This window comes from Phaethon aethereus (genome assembly GCF_964289735.1).
Source record: "Phaethon aethereus genome assembly, chromosome: 3".
NCBI classification, from domain to species: domain Eukaryota; kingdom Metazoa; phylum Chordata; class Aves; order Phaethontiformes; family Phaethontidae; genus Phaethon; species Phaethon aethereus.
Genome location: NC_138576.1, coordinates 48419268 through 48440104, shown reverse-complemented (window position 1 = coordinate 48440104; position 20837 = coordinate 48419268). Strand labels below are relative to the sequence as shown.

The 20837-nt window shown below is 35.8% G+C and overlaps 1 protein-coding gene across 2 annotated transcripts in view; it reads right to left on the bottom strand.

Moving 5' to 3' along the window:
- The window catches only part of GRIK2 (glutamate ionotropic receptor kainate type subunit 2), a gene marked incomplete at both ends in the record, with an annotated part of 429084 nt that overhangs the window by 148284 nt on the left and 259963 nt on the right, over positions 1-20837 (bottom strand). For both annotated transcript variants that reach the window (XM_081997417.1, XM_081997418.1), the window contains one exon: positions 1505-1728. In XM_081997417.1, the coding sequence (XP_081853543.1) occupies positions 1505-1728 (224 nt within the window). The remainder of the gene's footprint in view (positions 1-1504; positions 1729-20837) is intronic.

Below are 20837 nucleotides of genomic sequence, written 5' to 3'. Positions count from 1 at the left end.
ATATGGTTAAAACTTTTGGACATACACATAAATATTTTTCATGAGGTGTTTCTCAAGATAACATTTGTGATTTATGCTCAACTATGCTTTCAGAAGTATCTGTATCACAGAAAAACTTCAGAAAATATTTAACTCTCTGGTTATCTAGTCCACTAAAATCTACTACTCTTTCAAGAAAATTTCAACATAAGTCTGGCTCTTTAAAGTAGATTTTTAAAGAAGGCACACAAGTGAAGTTCTTCATTACAGAATATGTTTCGGTGTTATCTATATTACTTTGATATCTCATGTACTTTATGCACAGGTGATCTTGCTAAATTACTTTTAAATCGGTTTCTAAAAATATTACCTCTCGCCTTAGTAGAGGAATAATACAACTTCTCTAAAATGAAGCGGGTAGTATCAAAGAAAGATGGAGAACCCTGATATAAACTACAGCACAATAGAAAAAGAAAAACATGAAGACTCTACTGTGTACCACGAATGAAATCATAAGAATCTTGGGGCTGAAGTGAGATTGGATTATCAAGTCAAACATATGCTTCTAAAAATCATTGCTTTTAAAAAAAAAAAAAAATCATATTAAAGGGATAAAAGCCAGCATAGTTTATATGTATTTGAATTTAAAAAATATCTAAAAGTGACTACTAAACGGCATCTGCAAAAGAGATTACATTTACACCCTGGGAATCGCTTATTTACTGTTCTGATTTTTTTTTGCTCTCACAGCAAAAGCCAAAGTTACAACATGTAAGATTGTATTTCTGTGAGCATCTGGAGTCAATTCTAATTATGTAACAAGGAAAAGGTAAATATAATGGGAATTTTTGACAAAAGATATTTTCCTGCTTGTCTATGTTGAAGAAAACAGATAAAAAGTGAGCCCTATATTTCAAAGTAATTTATAATTTAACAATTGTTGTACTGAGTTCCTTAACTCCAAAAGTTCAGCTAAACATGCTTCCAAATACATTTCAGTCTGGGACTTTAAATTATGTGAGGTATGTCAGGGATTTTACCTAGCACACAATTAAATACTAAATATTGTTACCCTACTTCTCAGACACTAGTCTACATAAAGTAACTTGTTTTGTAACAGGTAGAGGTCCAATTTGGACATCTAGGATTAACATGGGCAGCTAAGTACTCAATTTGAGATTAAGCACCATAGCATCAAATGAAATCAGGCTAACAAAATACAATATGTTAAGCCCTGTCTTTCTAAACACAACACAATAGGGAAAAGACATTTCATCAACTTTCTAGTGTCTCTAAATTTGTAAATAAAAGGAGAAAGCTAGCTCAAGACATAGCAAACTAAAGACTTATTATGGCAGTGGAGAAAATTAATAGTGAGAACCCTCATCATTAATTATTCTTCTGTACACCATGAAGTTAAAATATAAGAGTATGAAAGTAAGAAAAATTTTGTGACTTTTGACAATTATTAGAAAGAAAAAGATTATAACAATTGCCAAAAAAATCACAAAAGTTGACATGTTACCTGGCTATGACAAAGAGCACACAACTGACACCCAAGTAAGCCAGCAGAATATACATCCAGATATCAGGGGAGAGAGGATTCAGGAAGGAGAAGACGCCCGGGTTTGTACCATTGGGCTTGCGGTACAAAATACTTATTCCAAGAGTCATAAAGGGCTTGGAAAAGTCGATGACCTTCTCTCGAACATAGGTAATTGCCAATGGTGCAACTGCCAGGTCGGCTTTCTGTTAACAGAAATACAAAAAGAGAAACAGGCCATAAGTCAGAAGAAATAGGTTGAAGCATAAAATTAGGTTAGGCAAAACACAAATTTTACATGGAGGAGGTTTGTTCGTGTACTAGGTAGGCTGAAATTTAAAATTCTCTTCTCCCTATAAGTAAGAAAGCAGATTTATTCTAATTCCTGTTTGCTAAACTGACATAGCAGCATTTAGAGAAAATTAAAAACACTATTAGAGGGATAGAAAGGAAGAAAAATATTGCATCTTGCAGAAAACATGAACATCCATTATCACATCTTTTAAAACTTTTTAAAATGTACATTTCAATATGTCTTCTCTTTGTCACTCCTTCACTGTGCTCTTTGGAAGCTAATATATTTCTGAAGCAGATGTGAATATGCTTGTACAAGTGTAGGGAAAGGGCCAGGAAGCACTTTTGCTAATTTTAACATAAAAGTATTGGTATAAAATGAAGAACATTTTAAAATGGGAAGTGCTACAGCTGAAAGGTTGCTACAGGGAGTAAATAAAACTGTCCTTACTAGTTTGCAGAAATCATTATGAAACTTGTAGATAACTATTAATCAATTGTGGCATTTAAAATTAAATCATACAATAGAATGTATTTTGCCAATTTACATTTAGTTTTAGTAATTATGGCAATAATTCATAGCAGATTAGTATATGGTCTATACTATTTTTTATTCAAAACTTAATGGAAATTATAGTGACAAGAAATCTACAGCATCTACTTTATAATTTGTCAACAGCTCTTGAAAGACTACTGTGCATGTGTGTGTGCGTACATGTATGTGCAGGTACCTGTGCACATATGAAGGAGGGAAGTTCAGAGTGAGAAATTATACAGTACAAGACTTGGCAAACTGTAAATTAAGAGTTCCTTGTAAACTATACATAAATATAGGTATGTAATGACAGAAATGGTATAGCTACCTTGAAATACTGTTATCCAAGTAACATAGCTGCAAATAACACCATTTTCACAATACCTGTTTTAAACCAAGATCCAGATATTTTATTCCCAATAAAATCATATACATTCATACTTTTATGTATTTTATTTTGCTCAGTTGGTATTGTATATACTGTGCAACACTCAATATCCCACACAATGTTATAGCATTTTAATGTTTGCTATTTTTTGTCTCACCTTCCACAAAGTTCTACTATAGTCTGTTGTTGTTGTGAGCATTTATCATACCATTAGTTCTACTCCAGTAAAGTATTTCTATGTGACAACATGAAACTCTGTTGGCACTGTTCGTTTAATCTGTTGAGGGTTTACTGGTCAAAAACATGACATATGTTTCATTTCCATTGGTATTCAGAACTTATAGGTACTAATCAGACCAGAAAGGCTTTATTCTACAGCAGCTGAGTTTTCATGGATTACATATTATTGTTGATATTCCAGCTGATACAGAAAGAAAACAGTAAAATAAGCAACTAAAACTAATTTGGATCAAAAGTTTTAGGTCAACATGTAGAAGTTTGAGAAACATAACAACTCAAGCTATTATTTTGCGAGGACTACCAGTCCTTGCCCTAAGAGTCCACAGCCCACTCACTAGAGATTTTCTGAAGATGCAGCTGCCCAAAGATAAAGAAAATAGATCTTTTGGAAGGCTATTGGCAGTTCTGAATTTTGGTCTTAAAACATTAACAGAGCATTAACAAATAACAAATCATTATCTTAACAAATACTATAGGGTATCCAACCCTTGGTCATTGAATGTAAACAAGATGGTATAACAAGTGAATATAGGTTGCAACTGTCTCCACTGGAGCAAAACTCTAGGGAAACTGCAGATTAAATTAGAAAAATAACCTAACATTAAATAGTGCATGTCTCATATGACAGAACAGGACAATCAGATATCCCAGCCTGGGAGAAACAGATCAAAAATACAGGTCCATATCTTCATAAGATTTTCTTCAGAGCTTTAGTAACTCCGTTTCAATATTCTTGAACTAGTCTATCACCATAAGAACAAAAACTAAGCATCCCAACAAAAATAAAATCCAGAGCCTTTACCGACTGAGGAAAAAAAAAGCTGCTAGAATGACTGACATAAAAATGTAATACTGCCACACATAATCACTTTTGTTAATATATGTTCTCTCCAAAATATTTAATTCTCTTGGGAATTGTTTCATTCTGAAATGGCACTACTTGAAAGTAAGAGAAATAAGGAGCTAAGTTTCCAGAAGTGCAGTACCAGAGTCTCCTACACTCTTCCACAATGAAGAAATAAAAATAAGAAAATTCTCTTACTCTTCTCTAATTGAGTTTAATTTAATGAATTGGAGAGGAATGGTGTAAAACTAGGATTTTAACAACCTAAATTTATCAATATTAACAAATGAGTACATCCTAAAATGGCTTTCTGATAAGTTCCATAACAAAGAATATTTGCCTTGGCAATGATATATGATTGCATTTTTTTAGAATGAATGTATGTATGATTCTATTTTTTAAAGGAAAAAAAGATTTATTTATCTGAAAGCATAATCCTAAATGGCACATAGTCTTGAGTTTAGACTACTTTAGATGAAAGCTTTTTTATGACAGCATCCAAGGACTGGTGATAAGCTAGTTGTTACAGAGAAAAATTCTGCACCAGCTAAAGGTTACCATAGCTATTAGAAACAAGAAAGATTGACAAGGACATTCCAGCACAAGGCACAGTCCTGAGCAAAATGGATGAGTTGTACAGCAACAGAAACAGTAACCATACCACGTGATGAAGGAGCGCACCACAGACAATAATGCCAATGGTAGATGGCAAAGACTGGAGAAAAATACTCCTCACAAAAAACTCTTACTTTAATTATGTCAAGTGTGAGGAAATCACAATCCTGCATTCACTCCACCATTCAAAGATATGACATGATAAACTGGAGAATGGCACTCACATTCTGCATCCATCTTGACAGATTTTCAAAGATACCTTCTCTAGCACGGAAGAGAAAGTCCAGGACAAGAGGGAGGAAGAAACAGAATTTATCATACTCCACAGGACACTGTTCAAAGTCAACTGAACCATTGACAGTTATTTCCACCCTACTTTCTCAAAGTGCATCAGATATTTTGAACATTGCTTTTAACAGTACATTCTCGATAGTACTTTATCTTCCATCTTCACCATCCATCTTAAAGGACAAAGATATTTTCTCTTTTCGTACTAGCATATGTACTCTCAGTATGGTCTACTTTCTACACCACTGCAGAACTCTGTGAGCAGGGATTGACAGACCTTCCCTTCTTTTTGTGCCATATGAGGACTGCATATACACTTCACAGCCATGTAAAGGTTTCCCATTCTTTCACTGCTGCCATGTGCAGTTGTAGGATGTTCACTCATCAACAAACAACTCGAAGTATACATGATCAAGCTGCACCAGGAGAGTTTTAGATTAGATATTAGGAAAAATTTCTTTACCGAGACAGTGTTCAGGCATTAGAACAGGCTGCCCAGGGAGGTGGTGGAGTCACCATCACTGGAAGTGTTTAAAAACATGTGGACGTGGCACTTCAGGACATGGTTTAGTGGGCATGGTGGTGTTGGGTTGATGGTTGGACTTGATGATCTTAAAGGTCTTTTCCAACCTTAATGATTCTGTCATTTATTTCTGCTACAGAAGCCCCTAAGGCATACTAAAATCTCTCTCTGTCTTCATTTACTTTTTACCTCCAAGCAGCTTGTTGATTATTTGACATAAAGTAAAATTTCAAGAAAAATTAGCAGGACTTTTTTTCAGTTGTATAGGGCTGAAATTTGGTACATTACCTCTTAGAAAACAAGTTTTAAAATTATAGTGAGTTCAATATCTGCATGCAGCTACAAATAATTTCAGCAAGAAATCTGTGCATAAATGTTGAGTAGCACATGGGCCGTAGCATCTATAGTAACTTGGCATTTGCAGACGTTAGTATTTTGTATGTGAAAATTAACTCTATAAAATATAACCCATAGAAACTGCCACATGACCTTTTGAAATTGAACTTTGAAAGCATTTAATAGCTTCTACTAATAGCGCTGGGGAAAGGAAAAACAAACACTGATTGAATTTACTTTTGATGATCCTTTTCTGAAAAACTTTTGTCTCGCGTATTTTATTCAAAGGAATGAAAAGTTTAAATACAGTCTAGACATAGCAACAACAAAATTGCTAACAGTAATTTTTAACTAGCCTCTACAACTACAGAATATCCTGCCATAGTAATGGAATTCTTCAGCCTATGTAAATAGAGTCTACTGGTAAGAATTTTGCTGCTAATATTTTGCATTGATTAGGAACCATGAATATTTATATTACAAATGCAGGGGGAATCATACAATCTGTATCCATTCTTAGTTGTTTATACTGTCAGTCAGTACAACTATATTGTGATTGTATAATATACAGAAAACTACATAAAAACTGAAAATACATTTTAGTAATTTTACTTATATACAGACAGCAATGTATTTACTGCCTGTAACTATTTTTAAAAATAAAGGAAGATACTTTTTTTAAAAGGAAAAATTCATAAGACTTCTTTTTAATCCACTACCTCTGCTCTTCAGCCTAAGACCCTAAGTCAATACATAAACTACTTCAGTCACCTCAAATTTTTGGGATTGTTATCCTGAGGACTGCATTTCAGTTGCATTCCCTTTGGACAAAATGCATCTCTAAGCTAAACAGAGGAGAGCTAATGACCAGCTTCAATTCTTTAAACCCATCTAATGGGCTCTTAATGCACAGAGAGTTTATGCATTATTCCTGTTCACAGAAATGGATTTCCCTGCCTCTGATTTGAAAAACTAAGATCTGTATTTTGCCTTTAAGCTTCTGATCTATCCTAAACTGGCTCGTTCATGCTGCTACATTACAGAAAATTTTACACCCTGTGAGAAGCTTTTTGTTCTTGACACAAGATACTAATTTCTTCTTGAAACCACTAGGAATTTATTAGGGCTTTATTGCAATTTTTATTTTAACTAGCCACTTACCTTATTTTGATATAAATTGTTTTTCATGTTTTTCTACTATGTTTCACAGGATCATAGGACAATTCAAGTGGGAAGAGACATCAGGATGTCTCTAGTCCAATCTCCTGTTCAAAGCAGGGTCATCTACATGATCAGACCAGGTTGCTGGTCAGGTTTTTACCCAGTCAGGTCTGAAAACCTCCAAGGATGGATCCTACATAACCTCTCTGGATAACCTGTTCCACTGCTTGTCTGTCCACATAGTGAAAAAGCTTCTACAGACAAGCAGTGGAGCAGGTTATCCAGAGAGGTTATGCAATTTCCATCCTTGGAGGTTTTCAATTTATGCCTGTTGTCTTTTGTCTTCCTGCCAGGCACCACTGTGAAGAGCCTGGATGTATCTTCTTAATAATCTCCTCATAGGTCCTGGAAAGCTGTTACTAGAAGTTGTTACCTTTGTCAAATGTAACATACCATACAGTCCAAAAGAAATCCAGATAGCTGAGTTTAGATGTCTCACCTGCTTATTTGTGGGATCCTGACTTGTATCATTTAAGATTAATTGCTAACAATATCATACATAGATGAAATGTTAGCGGTTGCTATTTTATTAACATAATAAAGTAATTTAACACAATAAAGTAACATACGATGACAGTTTCAATAGGTACTGGTTCAAGTTACACATTTGTTTCTAGCTGCTGAGCTGCTTCTCAGTATATACTGTTCATCAATAAAAAGTTACTGAAAGAGTAACCTAGTTTACTTAGATTCATTTTACTGACACTCAGTACTGACATCCTTATGTCAGCCTGGCTAATGCTTTTCTTGGCAAAGTCTTGAACAACTGTGGTAACTAATTGTTAACTACAAGCCCTCCAGCTCTGGAACCCTCGGCACAGGAAAGACATGGAGCTGTTGGAGTGGGTCCAGAGGAAGGCCACCAAAATGATCAGAGGGATGGAACACCTCTCCTGTGAGGAAAGGCTGAGAGAGTTGGGATTGTTCAGCCTGGAGAAGAGCAGGCTCCAGGAAGACCTTATTGCAGCCTTTCAACACTTAAAGGGCCTATAAGAAAGATGGGGACAGACTTTGTAGCAGGGCCTACTGTGACTGGACAAGGGGTAATGGTTTTAAACTAAAAGACGGTAGATTTCAATTAGATATAAGGAAGAAATTTTTCACAACGGGGGTTATGAAACCCTGGTACAGGTTGCCCAAAGAGGTGGTAGATGCCCCATCCCTAGAAACATTCAAGGTCAGTGTCCTGGTTTCAGCAAACGAGCAGTTGTGTGTTGCCTAGTTGCTGGGGTTAAGCCACGACAATCAGGTTGGACAGGGCTCTGAGCAACCTAATCTGTGGAAGATGTCCCTGCTCACTGCAGAGGGGTTGGACCAAATGACCTTTAAAGGTACCTTCCAAGCCAAACTATTCTACGATTCTATGATTCTTTATAGGAGGGTCCTCAACTAGTAACCAACAAGATCATCTCACTAGAGATCTAGATCTACAAAAAAACCCCAAAAGTTTCTGCAGGTGAAATTTGCCTGCTGTCCAATACTACAGAAACAACTTCCTACATGTATTTAACTAGACAAAAACATTTGAAATCATTCCTACAATGGCTTTTAATAAGATGGAGCACATCTTTTGATCAACCTAGAGGTGTCTAGAACTGACTTTCAATATTGTTTTCTGTTTGGTCCTTTGTTATTCTCTGAATGTTTAGTTAAGGAAAAATACAGTACTAAAACCATCAGTAACTTTGTAATCAGTTAATTTATGTTATTTCCTCTTATTCAAGGTTAGTATACCTGGGAATTTTTCTAGTCCATTCTCATTTGGCTATGCCAGCATGGATTAGATTTAATAGCTGAATAGAAGTAGCATAAGTACCTATTCCAAATAGTCACAAAGTTTATATCTGTTGATTTACAGAATGCTGTTTCACTAAAGTATTTTGCATCAACTTAGTTTTCATCAGCAGTTACACAAATTGTATGCAAGAGGACTAGAGGCAGTAGACCACGAAGCTACACTTAGCAGGAAGGTGGATGACAATAGGTTGCTACAATGAGAAGATCTCAGCCTTAATTCTTATCACTTCACTCCAGCAGAGTTTTCCAGAAAGGACTCTTTTAATGGCTAGAATGGCAAGAGTCACATACCCACAGAAAGGGCAAACTGCCGAAGACAATATTTACAAGAAAGTGCAGATATTGTGGCTCGGTTCAGGAACAGGAGACTCCCCCCCTTAAAAAGAAAAAATATTTAAAAATTTTAAGAGTACTTAAATTAATTAAAATGTTACAGTTCTTTTTTACGATTATCACACTTTTTTTCCCAAGTATTTTTGTGCCAGAGATAATTACAAAACATGAAAATTACTGGACACCATGCTCCAGTGTTGCTTCCTGAAATAAAATACAGAGGTAACATTGATTCCTTGTTTGTGACTAGCATTTTTATCATTATATTTTCCACATTTACCACAACACCCTAGAAGTGTTTTTTTTCCAGTTGTTAACCAGCTGTGTCACCTAGACCTTCAGTTACTGTAGTCAGGACAAAAAAATCCCACACTTTTTAATTCTGACATTAAATTCTGTTCTCAAATATATGAGTTTTTATCAGATTGCTTTTGTGAATTCATGTCATTATGCAATCAAGTTCAACTTGTGTCAAGTTTTACTTGCTACCACTTGTCTATATCACTTTATCATCTGCCATTTTTTACAAGGGAATCAAAATGATTAATAACATTTTTGCATATCATTTGGATGTGAATAGATCACTGCAGGATATATTACCTCTTATTGATTAACAGTTCTCAATTGACAACTTTTTGAACTCTGTCATTTCATCATCTTAATTAATTAATGGGATAAAACCCATTAATATGGACAAAATCAACTTCCTGTACAATTGTACCCTCCAGCTGCATTTTGATGCAACCATCACAAGGACTAGACTTTATTTTAAAAAGAATCCACACACTGAAATTCTCTATGAATCATTAAATTCCAGTGTCTTAGGCTTTAGTTAAAATTGATCATTTTATAAACAATAACAAAAAATGGTCTTTTTAAAGAGCTCCATTATATATGAAAGAAAAACAGAAGTGTTTTTACATTGTGTATATTCTCAAAACATTATATATCATGCAATGATTTACATGTGCCATAGCTAATACAGTAGATATTTTATTATGCCAAAACATTGCCACAAATCTGGGGAAATAAAATGTTAGCAGTGTTTTTATGCACTAGATGCTAATTTAGTTCTGTTCTGCCTAGGGTATATGTAAGCTAACTCATTTGAAAAAGTTGTTACATTTATTTATATTCAATAGAGCTTATCCAAGCCCTAGGCATTATTTAAATCTGAAGATACCAGGATAAATTTATTAACAGTCTTTAATAAAAATAAAATGCAAATCATAAGGATGAAATCTGTGGTGGTTGAGTTAAAATGTTTCTGATATTTATAAGATCAAATCTATGAAACACTTAAAAATGTCATTAGTGTTATAATTTATTCCTTGTATCATGTGAAGTTCTGCCTCATTCTGGAAGGCAAGTATCAACAGAGGGGTACAAATACATAATGAATAAGAACACACGATATAACAAGAAAAAACATTAATCAACACAACAGGTGGATGTAGACAAATTCCTAACCTAACTACTGCCCAACTAGAAAGCTGATAGATAGTTAAGTAACAACATTTATGGATAACACCAAGTTATTCAAAGTAGAAAGACTATAGGAAATTGTTTTATGTCAACTTCCGCAAAAAGAAGTGGAGGACAGTAAATAAAACAAGTTCAGAGAAAGAAATAAGGAAATTATTTTTCACATTAAATATAAATAAGATGTAAAACTGAGTCTGTGGACGCCAAGACTTGAATATTCAAATAATTGAAGAAATTCATGAATGCTATTTTATATTAAAAAATCCAACCTATCTTATAGTTCAATAAGAGCCTATTCACAACTTACTGCTGATGGGGAAAATTTCCCTAGAGTCACCTCATACTATTTTCTTGACATTTTTTGTTGGTTAAGGAGGAGGTCAAGATACTAAGCAAAATAAGCTTACTATGAACAGCTGTAAGGAGTGGAGAGTGGTACACATGCACATAGACATACCTACCATTATAAAACTATGAAGGATATACTGCAGCTTCATACACGTGTGTATTTTGTATCCAATTAAGTTTCAAATTGCAGTCATACCTTCTCACTTGAATATGTTTCTTCAATATTTTGAAAAGGGAGAAATAGCTCACTGAAATTTGTGGATTTGTTATGTTTATTTTCAAAAGTAGGTTTTGCATTAATTTTTACACAATTATCCATGACAATTTAGCTGAACTTCATGCATTAAATGGAGGGGATTAGAAGCCATGCATGTCTGCACAGAGAGGGGTATGTTTCAGGTGAGACAAAGAGACACAATGCAGTGTTCTTTCTGGATCTCAATGAAGCCTGACAACAAATGGCTTAATAAATTATCTTTTTTAATAAGAAAGACAAATACAGATGCCAAATAAATCTCACATCCCTTCTGATGCAAGGAACCCTGCTTATGTGCAGCAATGGACAGATCCCAGGTAGATCTTCCCCTGGCCCTCCTTCTTCCTCCCATGCCATGGTGCCATTTCTTTTGTGTAATGGACAGACTTATATATCTTATATATCTTCTCCTGACAGGCTGCAGTGTTATCACTGTTATAGCTGCAAAGCTCTCAATGCAATGCATTATTGTGAACAAGTTCTTCAGACAACTAGAAGAACCCGTATGTTCCCAGGTCTTTCTCTTTATGGGGGACTTTACTACCCCAATATCTGCTGGAAGGACAACAAAGCAGGGCACAAACCATCAAGGAAGTTGTCAGAGTGTAGTAATGATAACTTCTGGATGCACGTGATGAAGTAGCTGACAAGGGGGGATGCTCTGCTGAACCTCAAAGTTACAAACAAGGACAAACAGGTCGAGGATGAGAAGACGGGCAGTGGTCTTGCCTGCAGTGAGCAAGAGATAATGGAGTTCAGGCTCTTGAAGGGAGGTAATGGAAAAAAAGCAAGAATATAACCCTGGGCTTCATGATAACAGATTTTGGCCTTTTCAGGGACCTGCTCGGAAGAAACCTATGGGATACAATCCTGCAGAAAAGAGTGGACCTGGAGAGATGGTTGATTTTCAAGGATTACCTTGCCCAAGCGCAGAAATCATCTATCCCCACATTCAAGCAGGCAAGAACTCCTGTATCACGTCAGATGTTAGGAGGCCTGCATGAACAAGCTGCTCCTGACAAAACTTATACATAAAAAAGAATACCAGAGGTGGAAGCAGGAATAGGTGACACAGGAGGAATAGAGCAACACCGTCCAGGCACACAGAAACAGGGTTAGGATAGCCAAAGCCCATCTGGAGTTGAATCTGGTGAGGAATGGCAAGGGCAAGAAGGGCTACTACAAGTACATAAGCAACAAGAAAGGCTGGAAGGAAGATCCCGGGAATTACAGGCCTGTCAGCCTGACCTCCGTACCAGGGAAGATTATGGAGTGACCAGGCCCAGCCAGCACGGGTTCATGAAAGGCAGGTCCTGCTTAACCAACCTGATCTCCTTCTATGACCAGGTGACCCGCCTAGTGGATGAGGGAAAGACTGTGGTTGTTGTCTACCTGGACTCTAGCAAAGCTTTTGACACCATCTCCCATAGCATTCTCCTGAAGAAACTGGTGGCTTGTGGCTTAGACAGGTATACTCTTCACTGGGTAAAGGACTGGCTGGATGCCTGAGCTCAGAGAGTCCTGGTGAATGCCATTAAATCCAGTTGGCGGCCAGTTACAAGCGTTGTTCCCCAGGGCTCAGTTCTGGGGCCAGTCTTGTTCAATATCTTTATTGATGATCTGGATGAGGGGATCGAGTGCTCCCTCAGTAAGTTTGCAGACAACACCAAGTTGGGTGGGAATGCTGATCTGCTGGAGGGTAGGAGGGCTCTGCAGAGGGATCTGGACAGGCTGGATCGATGGGCAGAGGTCAACTGCATGAGGTTTAATAAGGCCAAGTGCAGGGTCCTGTACTTGGGTCACAACAACCACATGCAACGCTACAGGCTTGGGGAGGAGTGGCTGGAGAGCTGCCTGGTGGAAAAGGACCTGGGGGTGCTGGTTGACAGCTGGCTGAGTATGAGCCGGCAGTGTGCCCAAGTGGCCAAGAAGGCCAACAGCGTCCTGGCCTGTATCAGGAATAGTGTGGCCAGCAGGAGTAGGGAAGTGATCGTGCCCCTGTACTCGGCACTGGTGAGGCCGCACCTCGAATCCTCTGTTCAGTTTTGGGTCCCTCACTACAAGAAGGATGTTGAGGTGTTAGAGCATGTCCAAAGAAGGGCAACAAAGGTGATGAGGGGTCTGGAGCACAAGTCTTATGAGGAGCGGCTGAGGGAACTGGGGTTGTTTAGCCTGGAGAAGAGGAGGCTGAGGGGAGACCTTATTGCTCTCTACAACTACCTGAAAAGAGGTCGTGGTGAGGTGGGTATTGGTCTTTTCTCCAAAGTAACTAGTGACAGAACGAGAGCATATGGCCTCAAGTTGCACCAGGGGAGGTTTAGATTGGATATTAGTGAAAATTTATTTACTGAGAGAGTGTTCAGGCATTGGAACAGTCTTCCCAGGGAGGTGGTGGAGTCACCATTACTGGAACCATTCAAAAAACTTGTAGACATGGCACTTCAGGATATGGTTTAGTGGGCATGGTGGTGTTGGGTTGATGGTTGGACGTGGTGATCTTAAAGGTCTTTTCCAACCTTAATGACTCAGTGATTCTGTGATTCTGTGAACAAAAGGAAGGCTAGAGAAAATGTGAAGCTGGTGCTGAATGAGGCAGGGAACCTGGTGATAAAGGGTATGGAGAAGGCTGAGGCATTCAATTCATGTTCCACCTCGGTTTTTACTGGTAAGTCTGGTCTTCAGAAATCCCAGAGAAAGAAAGTTTGCAGGTAATGAAACTAGGTTTGGCATATAAACTTTCTGTAATATTATTGATTTAAATAGATACATAAAATATTTTTAAAAATTACAAAGACAACGAGAAATTTCTCAAATATTATAAGAATTTAAATATTAAAATGTGGCATCTATGTAATTTCTCTTATTTCTACTTTACTGGTTTACAGTAAGGAGCTAAGAGGAAAGGGAAAATATACTTGTCTAATGGCTACACTACAGAACAATTTTTGTAAAGATACTTCAACCTGATAAGTTTAAACATTTAAATACAGCAAATAATTCAATAAAAGTCCTAGAGATAACATGATATCAAGTTAGATACAGGACCGTTAAGTTAGAATTGAAATGTGTTATTTCCCAATCCCACAAAGCATGGTTAGTACAATGGCATTCTTTGCTGGTGCCTGGTTCTAGTTTTCTGATTCAGGCACACTTGAGTGACATCTGAAATCATGCTCCCACTGTAACCTAAGCTGCTACTGCTCTTTCAACAAACCTGTCGCACCTTTATGCAGGTCTCTAATACCAACAGGATTAGTCCAGAGAAGAGCAATGACATTGTGCTTCTGTGGTGGCTTTTCCTAACTGACCTGTCTTTTCTGTATTATTACACTGCGTAAATGTAGATCTTACACTAGTTTTGCTTTTACATTTTGAAATTATGAAATAATACAGTATTTCAATACCTCTTTTGAGAGCCAGAAGGATCATTTTCAAACTAACTTGAAAATCATAAGACACGGAAGTGACAGGGCTGAATGCTGCACATGACATTTTGAAAGATTTCAATTCTCTTTCTTTACAGGCAAACTATGTTTAAAAACTAATAAAGATAATCAATTACCACGCATTTGAAGAATGACTTGAGGATTTGTATATAACAAGATTTGGATACATTTTTGACAAGACACTTACTCTAGAATAAGTGTAACATTCTTTACAATACCAATCCACATAACAAAATATCTAAGAAAATACATCTATGTAAACCTTCAAATGTTAAGGAAGAATCCACTAATAAAAATAAATGCCTCTAAAATATTTGGTCCCTGATTACCACTTGATTTGGACCAGTGTTAGAATTCTTTTGCCAGTAAGTTCTCAAGGAACATTTGAAATGATTCCCCATCATTTCTAGAAACTTGAGAACCTGTGACTGGCCACACCTAAAAAAGAAAAGGGGGGGGGGGAAAGGAGGGAGGAGAGGAAGTGGGCAACCATCCTTTTTATGAATGTAGGCAGGTAGAAAAATGTTCACAGCAAGGAATAGAAATTATAAACTAATAGTTTTACGCAGCAAAACATCCTATTTATCATGAGGGATTCCGGCTACTAAATTCATTTAGTGTACTTCCTGGATTTCATCTCTACTTTAAATAAAATCCTAGAGATTTTATTTAAATAAAATAGATTAATCTCAAAAGATAGAATATGGATGTTGTTCCAAAAAGTAAGTTCAATTCTTTGGGAATTCAATGAGAGGATTCAGTAAGACTAGTAGAATGAAAAGGAGAAAAAACAGAAATGGAAAAAGAAAAAGGTTGTTTTCTCATGGCAACAGAAAAGGGATTTTAAAAGAAAAAGGCTCATTAGTAGTGGTTAAAATTGTGAAAATTAAAATTAGAAAACCATAATACCCTAACTCTAAAAAACATTACTTAGGCATACTGTAGTTAAATGTACAGGAAGGCAATATTCACTTAGCCCTAGTCTGAAGAAATTTCAGATAAACAACGCCCTGAGTACAGATCATCAGGAAATTCCACAGATCTCAGAGCACTTATTGAGAAGACCCTACTGTGACTGTCTCCTACCACTTCTGGTGTCAAATAACTGAGAATGTACTTAAAATTTTCATCCATTTTCTTTGGGAAACATAGGATGTGGTCAGCTCAAAAGATCCTGTAATAACATTTATGACTATTAAGAAAAAGTGTATGCATTATTATTATTCTCTATGTCTTACTGTAATATTAGAAATATTGCTGGGCCTTGCTTTACTAAATGTAGACTCTGTGGAAGTTCCTTGCTCTTTGGAAAATAATTGCTCACTCTCAAATGCTATTTTGTTGAAAACTACATCTTCAGTCTGTCCCATACTTGAAATCAGTAATACAACCCTTGCCCGTACATTAATAGGGAATTCATATATGTACTTGTGCTATGCTCCCCACTGAATTAATACATACATTTTGTACACTTGACCTAAGCTTCTGGATTAGGATTTTTTGACATTTTAAATTACTGAGTTTTTGGATTTCCTTGGCATTTTTGCATGGCTTTCTGCAATACTTTCTGTGGCACTCTATATGAAGTTTATTTTCTGCACAACTTTTACTCTGAGTTAGAACCTGTACATTTTTCTGTGGGAGTATCATAAACAGCCTTTATTAGAGAGTAACTAAGTAGACATGCAAATTGCCATCTTGTGAATGAGTATAGAGACAAATATTTGGCTGTTGGTTTGAAGTAGTAGTAAAGATGTAGTTGCTAATAATTCTATGGTCATGTAGAAGACCATTTAGTTGATCTTTTTAGTTAGAGCAAACTTAAAAAAAAAAAAGGAGCAGTAGATGCATAGCACAGCATATTTGAATTACATTGATAAATTCAGACATGCAAGATAAGAATTTGCAGAGAGGTTCTGTAAGTCTATGAATATATTCAGTTCGCTTGAAGTGAAAAACAGAAGCTCAAGCAACAAGAGAGACACAGTTAGATGCTTGTCAAGGAGACACCTGCTGCTGTTTATTCAGCTTGGGACAAATGACATTGGAAATAAAAGGTCAGAGCGCTTGAAGTTGTGGATTAATGAATTAGCAATTAGACTGAAAGGCATTGAAAAGCACAAGTGATATTTTCTGGCATATTACAAATTACCATAATAATTTATCCTATAGATCCCAGGACAGAAACAAAATGCTAATTTAATGAGGAAAAGAAAGCATGCAAACAACAATAACTGGAAGATAATATGAATATTTAAAACAGTAAACATATACATGAAAAATACATTACAGGCACTTAACAGTTAAAGAATTATGGATACTTAATCGTGACACAGAATAAATGGAAGGAGTTAGAATACTATTTTAAAATATTAAATAATGTTAATTAGAAGCTTTGTTTAAAGAAGGGGTTGTGTAGGAGACTTGACAACGTAATTTAACAAATGTAACTAATAATGATTACTGGAAATTCAGAGAATGGTTCAGCATAGAACAGTAATTCTTAATCTTCAGGGTAAATAAATGTAAACCAAGACATAATAATGCACTCAGAACAGATGGCCTTCAAATAAATCAGGAAAGAGATAAATTATAAACAAAATATAGAGCAGATGAAAATACAAACAGATAGGGATAAGAAAATTGAAATGCAAACAGTAGTATTTTAAACATATACAGAGTACAGAAAAAAGGGAACTGTGTCCTTTTTTTTTTTTTAAGAGGGTAGGTAAAAATAAAATAAAATGCCAAGAAACTAGAAAATAACATAAAAAAAAACTTCAGCAGAAATCAGTAGGCATTCAACTTACCATCTATCTATATTTTTCAGAGTTGTTGTTTCAAGCAACATCTATACCATAACGGCAGACTTGCCAAAACACAATGTGGTTTATGGAATGTTACTCCCCAAAACATCATCTCCCCAAAGGTTCAGAGTTCACATTTATGTTATATAAAACAGTTGCAGATGTTAGCTTTTTGAAAAAAAAAGTAACCAAGTTACACATAGTTTGTCCAAAATATAGCTTATATTTTGTACTTAGAGAGGAGTTTAGACTCCTTTGTAAGTACTATATATTATGTATTGAATGACAATTTAAGTTTCACTTTTGTAATGTAAAACTGCTCAACATATCCCATGTAATCTCATACAAGGAAAGGAATAATTATTATAAAAACTATGAAAGATTTATAGCTGAACAGGACATCTTGTAATGAAATCTATGAGCAAAGAAGACTTGGAAACTCCAAAATCAAGATAGATATGGATTCTGCAGGTGAAAACCATTCAAAGACAGGTAAAATGTTACAGCTTCTGCTGAGCTGAGTATTTATCTTCCTCTCAATAATATTCATTCAAACTAACACTCAACAAGTGGTTTGTGAGTGCTCAGAATTTAGTATACGTTACAGTATATCTTCTACACTGAGATGAGATTTCCTCAGTATATTAGGGACATAACATTAAAATATTTCCCTGTAATATAATTTATTTGTTGATGTTTTACCTAAAATTTCAGTTTTCAAAACAAGTTTTCTCTAGCCTTCCTTCTAGACCTTTATACTCTTCCTCTGAAGGATTCCTGAACATTTTCCACCTTCATTTCAAAATGTAGATGAGAAGTGCTAAAAATGAACACTTGTGGATCAAAATGAGAGACTCTCAGATAATGGAAAAGTATTGTGACCCAAGCTTTAGCAATGAACTCGGGGTTCTCAGAACAGCAACTGACCACAATCCAGGCCAAAACCACTCCACCTACACAGGTTGAGAACAATGAAGATTACCACATGCCTTAACCACCGGCACAGGACAATCACACATTTATCCTGCATGGGAAAAACACGCACTTATTACACGAACAATGGTAACTGATTAGCCTACTCCTTAAGATAAGTCATTTGACATGACTGTAATGAAATGAAAAATAACTTTTTGCCTGGGAATATAATTTGTGTTGGTGAGGAATACTATGCAACATGTAAATTGCACCAGTAACAGAAATCATGTATTTTCACCCCCAAAAATAATTAAGCTTTATTAAGACTATTTTTTAATGAGAAACTGAAGTACATGCAAGTTGTTGGGTGCTTTTTTCATTTTTTTGATGAATAGATGTGGTTACTTCTCAAGTAAAAATGACAAAACCTATATTTTACCTAAGAAACAAGATGATTAATTTAAACCAAGATTTGTAAGATAATTTATCTTATGATACTAGCCTAATAAAAAAATATTTCATCGAACTATATAACCAGATGAAAGACAACAGTTCTAACCAGACAACTTAAATGATCTATTTAAAGGTACAGAAACATTAGGAACACAAAAAAACCTCAGAAACTTGTTATGAAGGCACTGTTAGCAAAATTACTATTTTCTTTCTTGATGGATAAATGTTCTCAGACAGCTGTTTTTCACATTATAGTTTCTCATGATAATCCTTATTTTTTCCAACACCTAATACAAACCTGATAGGTGACAGGGATAATGAAAAGAAATAATTGGAAAATTGCATCATTCCATGACAAAACAGCTATGTTTACTTGCATAAACAAGGATCGACATTTGGAAAAGTCTTGGTATACTTTATTGAGGAAGGAATTTATCTACTCACATTTATTGACAGTAGTTAAAAAAAATAAGATGAACACTCAGTGAATACTGTAGCAAGTGTGGTACAAATACAATTTTGTAAAAACAGATTGTAGCCTCACAATTGCTTCAAGCAAGACCTAAGTGTGAGCTAACGCCAGAAGGGAGATGCTTAGGCTCTTATTCCAGTCCCGTTTCTGAAGTGGACTAGAGCTTGTGACATTCTCTAAGGTCTCCCCATGCTTCTATCTGCTGTTCCATCAATGAAAGGGTGTCCCATAATTCTTAGATCTGCCAGCACTATGTGGGTGTCTTGGACAGCTTACGGAAGCTTAACTGGCACTAAACACTTATGTGTGGTGGTGTACTGGCTTAATCCATAGCAGTTTAAACTCCCATCAAAGCCAGTCACTGGTCTAATCAACGGAGATGATAAAGTCTAAAGAGCAATCCATCTGACCAAGTTCTAGAAAAATGTTTTGTATTCATGAATATGTCTACTGCATAAGAGATACCTTGGAGAGCCAACCTGTCCTCAAATGTGCTTCTCTAGAATGGGATGGATGTCCTCTGTCACATCTGCTGCCTTATGCAGATGCACTTGAGATCATGGATCATCTAACTTGAATTACTCCATTGGACGCAGCTTTAGAAGACAAGTCAAATTTCTCTCTCGGCTCTATTATGATTGTTTTCACTAGGTCTTTGCTGGCCAAAACAGAAGCCTATGTAGCTGGTACTCCAACAGGCACCTTTTAGCAAAACATTCGTTTATACATTTTAATCCTGAATTTAGTCTCTCGCAGCCTGTCTTCCGCTCCAATGTACAACATTCTAATCCGTTGAATTGTACTCAAGATTAAATTGATGTTATGAAGCCTGATGTAAAATGTCAAGTAGGTTTTAAAAATGTGTCTGGAAAAGGCAGTTCATACCAAAATCCTCCATCCTCTTTGAGAACATCTGTAATTATTAATACCTAATACAATAACTCTGAGAGTAAAGGAGGCATTGTCAAAAATTACCTTTCACATCTATTACGAGCTGCCCTCTGTTTCATAAAACTACACATTGATTACCCTCTCAAATTCCATGGTTTTCACAGACAAACCTCAATTTTTTAATGAGTCAAAATTAAGACGACTGCCATAATGTTAATCTCAGCAAATAATTAGACATGCAAAAAAGACAGCCATCAAAATTGTATCTATTCAATATGTTAATGGACAAAAGTCAAAGATACCACTTCTCTGAACAAAGAAAATCTGCCCAGGATTACCAGGGCTTTAGAATAATATTATTTTGGGAAAAAAAAAGAAATATATTTAATGCACTCAACACAGCTTTGTTTTAAAGGAAGATAGAATAGGTTTGGGTTTTTTTCTTAATATTGATGATCAGTTGCAAATTTCAATATACAATTTATTAGTTAAAAAAGTAAGATCTCTTAAACTCATTCACATGTTGTATTGTACTTAGGTTTTCTATAGCCAGTATATTTAAAGAAAGAAAAGTCCTTCAAAAACAAGAAATATAAAAAACCTCAACAACTTATACACTTATAATTAAGCTTTACCATCTTTTTTTACACATTTTTTGTAAAGCCAAACTTTAAGAACTAAACTTTAAAGTGCTACCAAATAAAATACTGCAAGTACATGCACCCAGTTCCCCCTTCTAAGAAAGCAAATAAATATCTTTGGTTTCTACTTTTCACAAAGCAAATTAAGAAGTGCTCTGAGTTTCTGTGGGCTTGGAGGGTTTTTTTT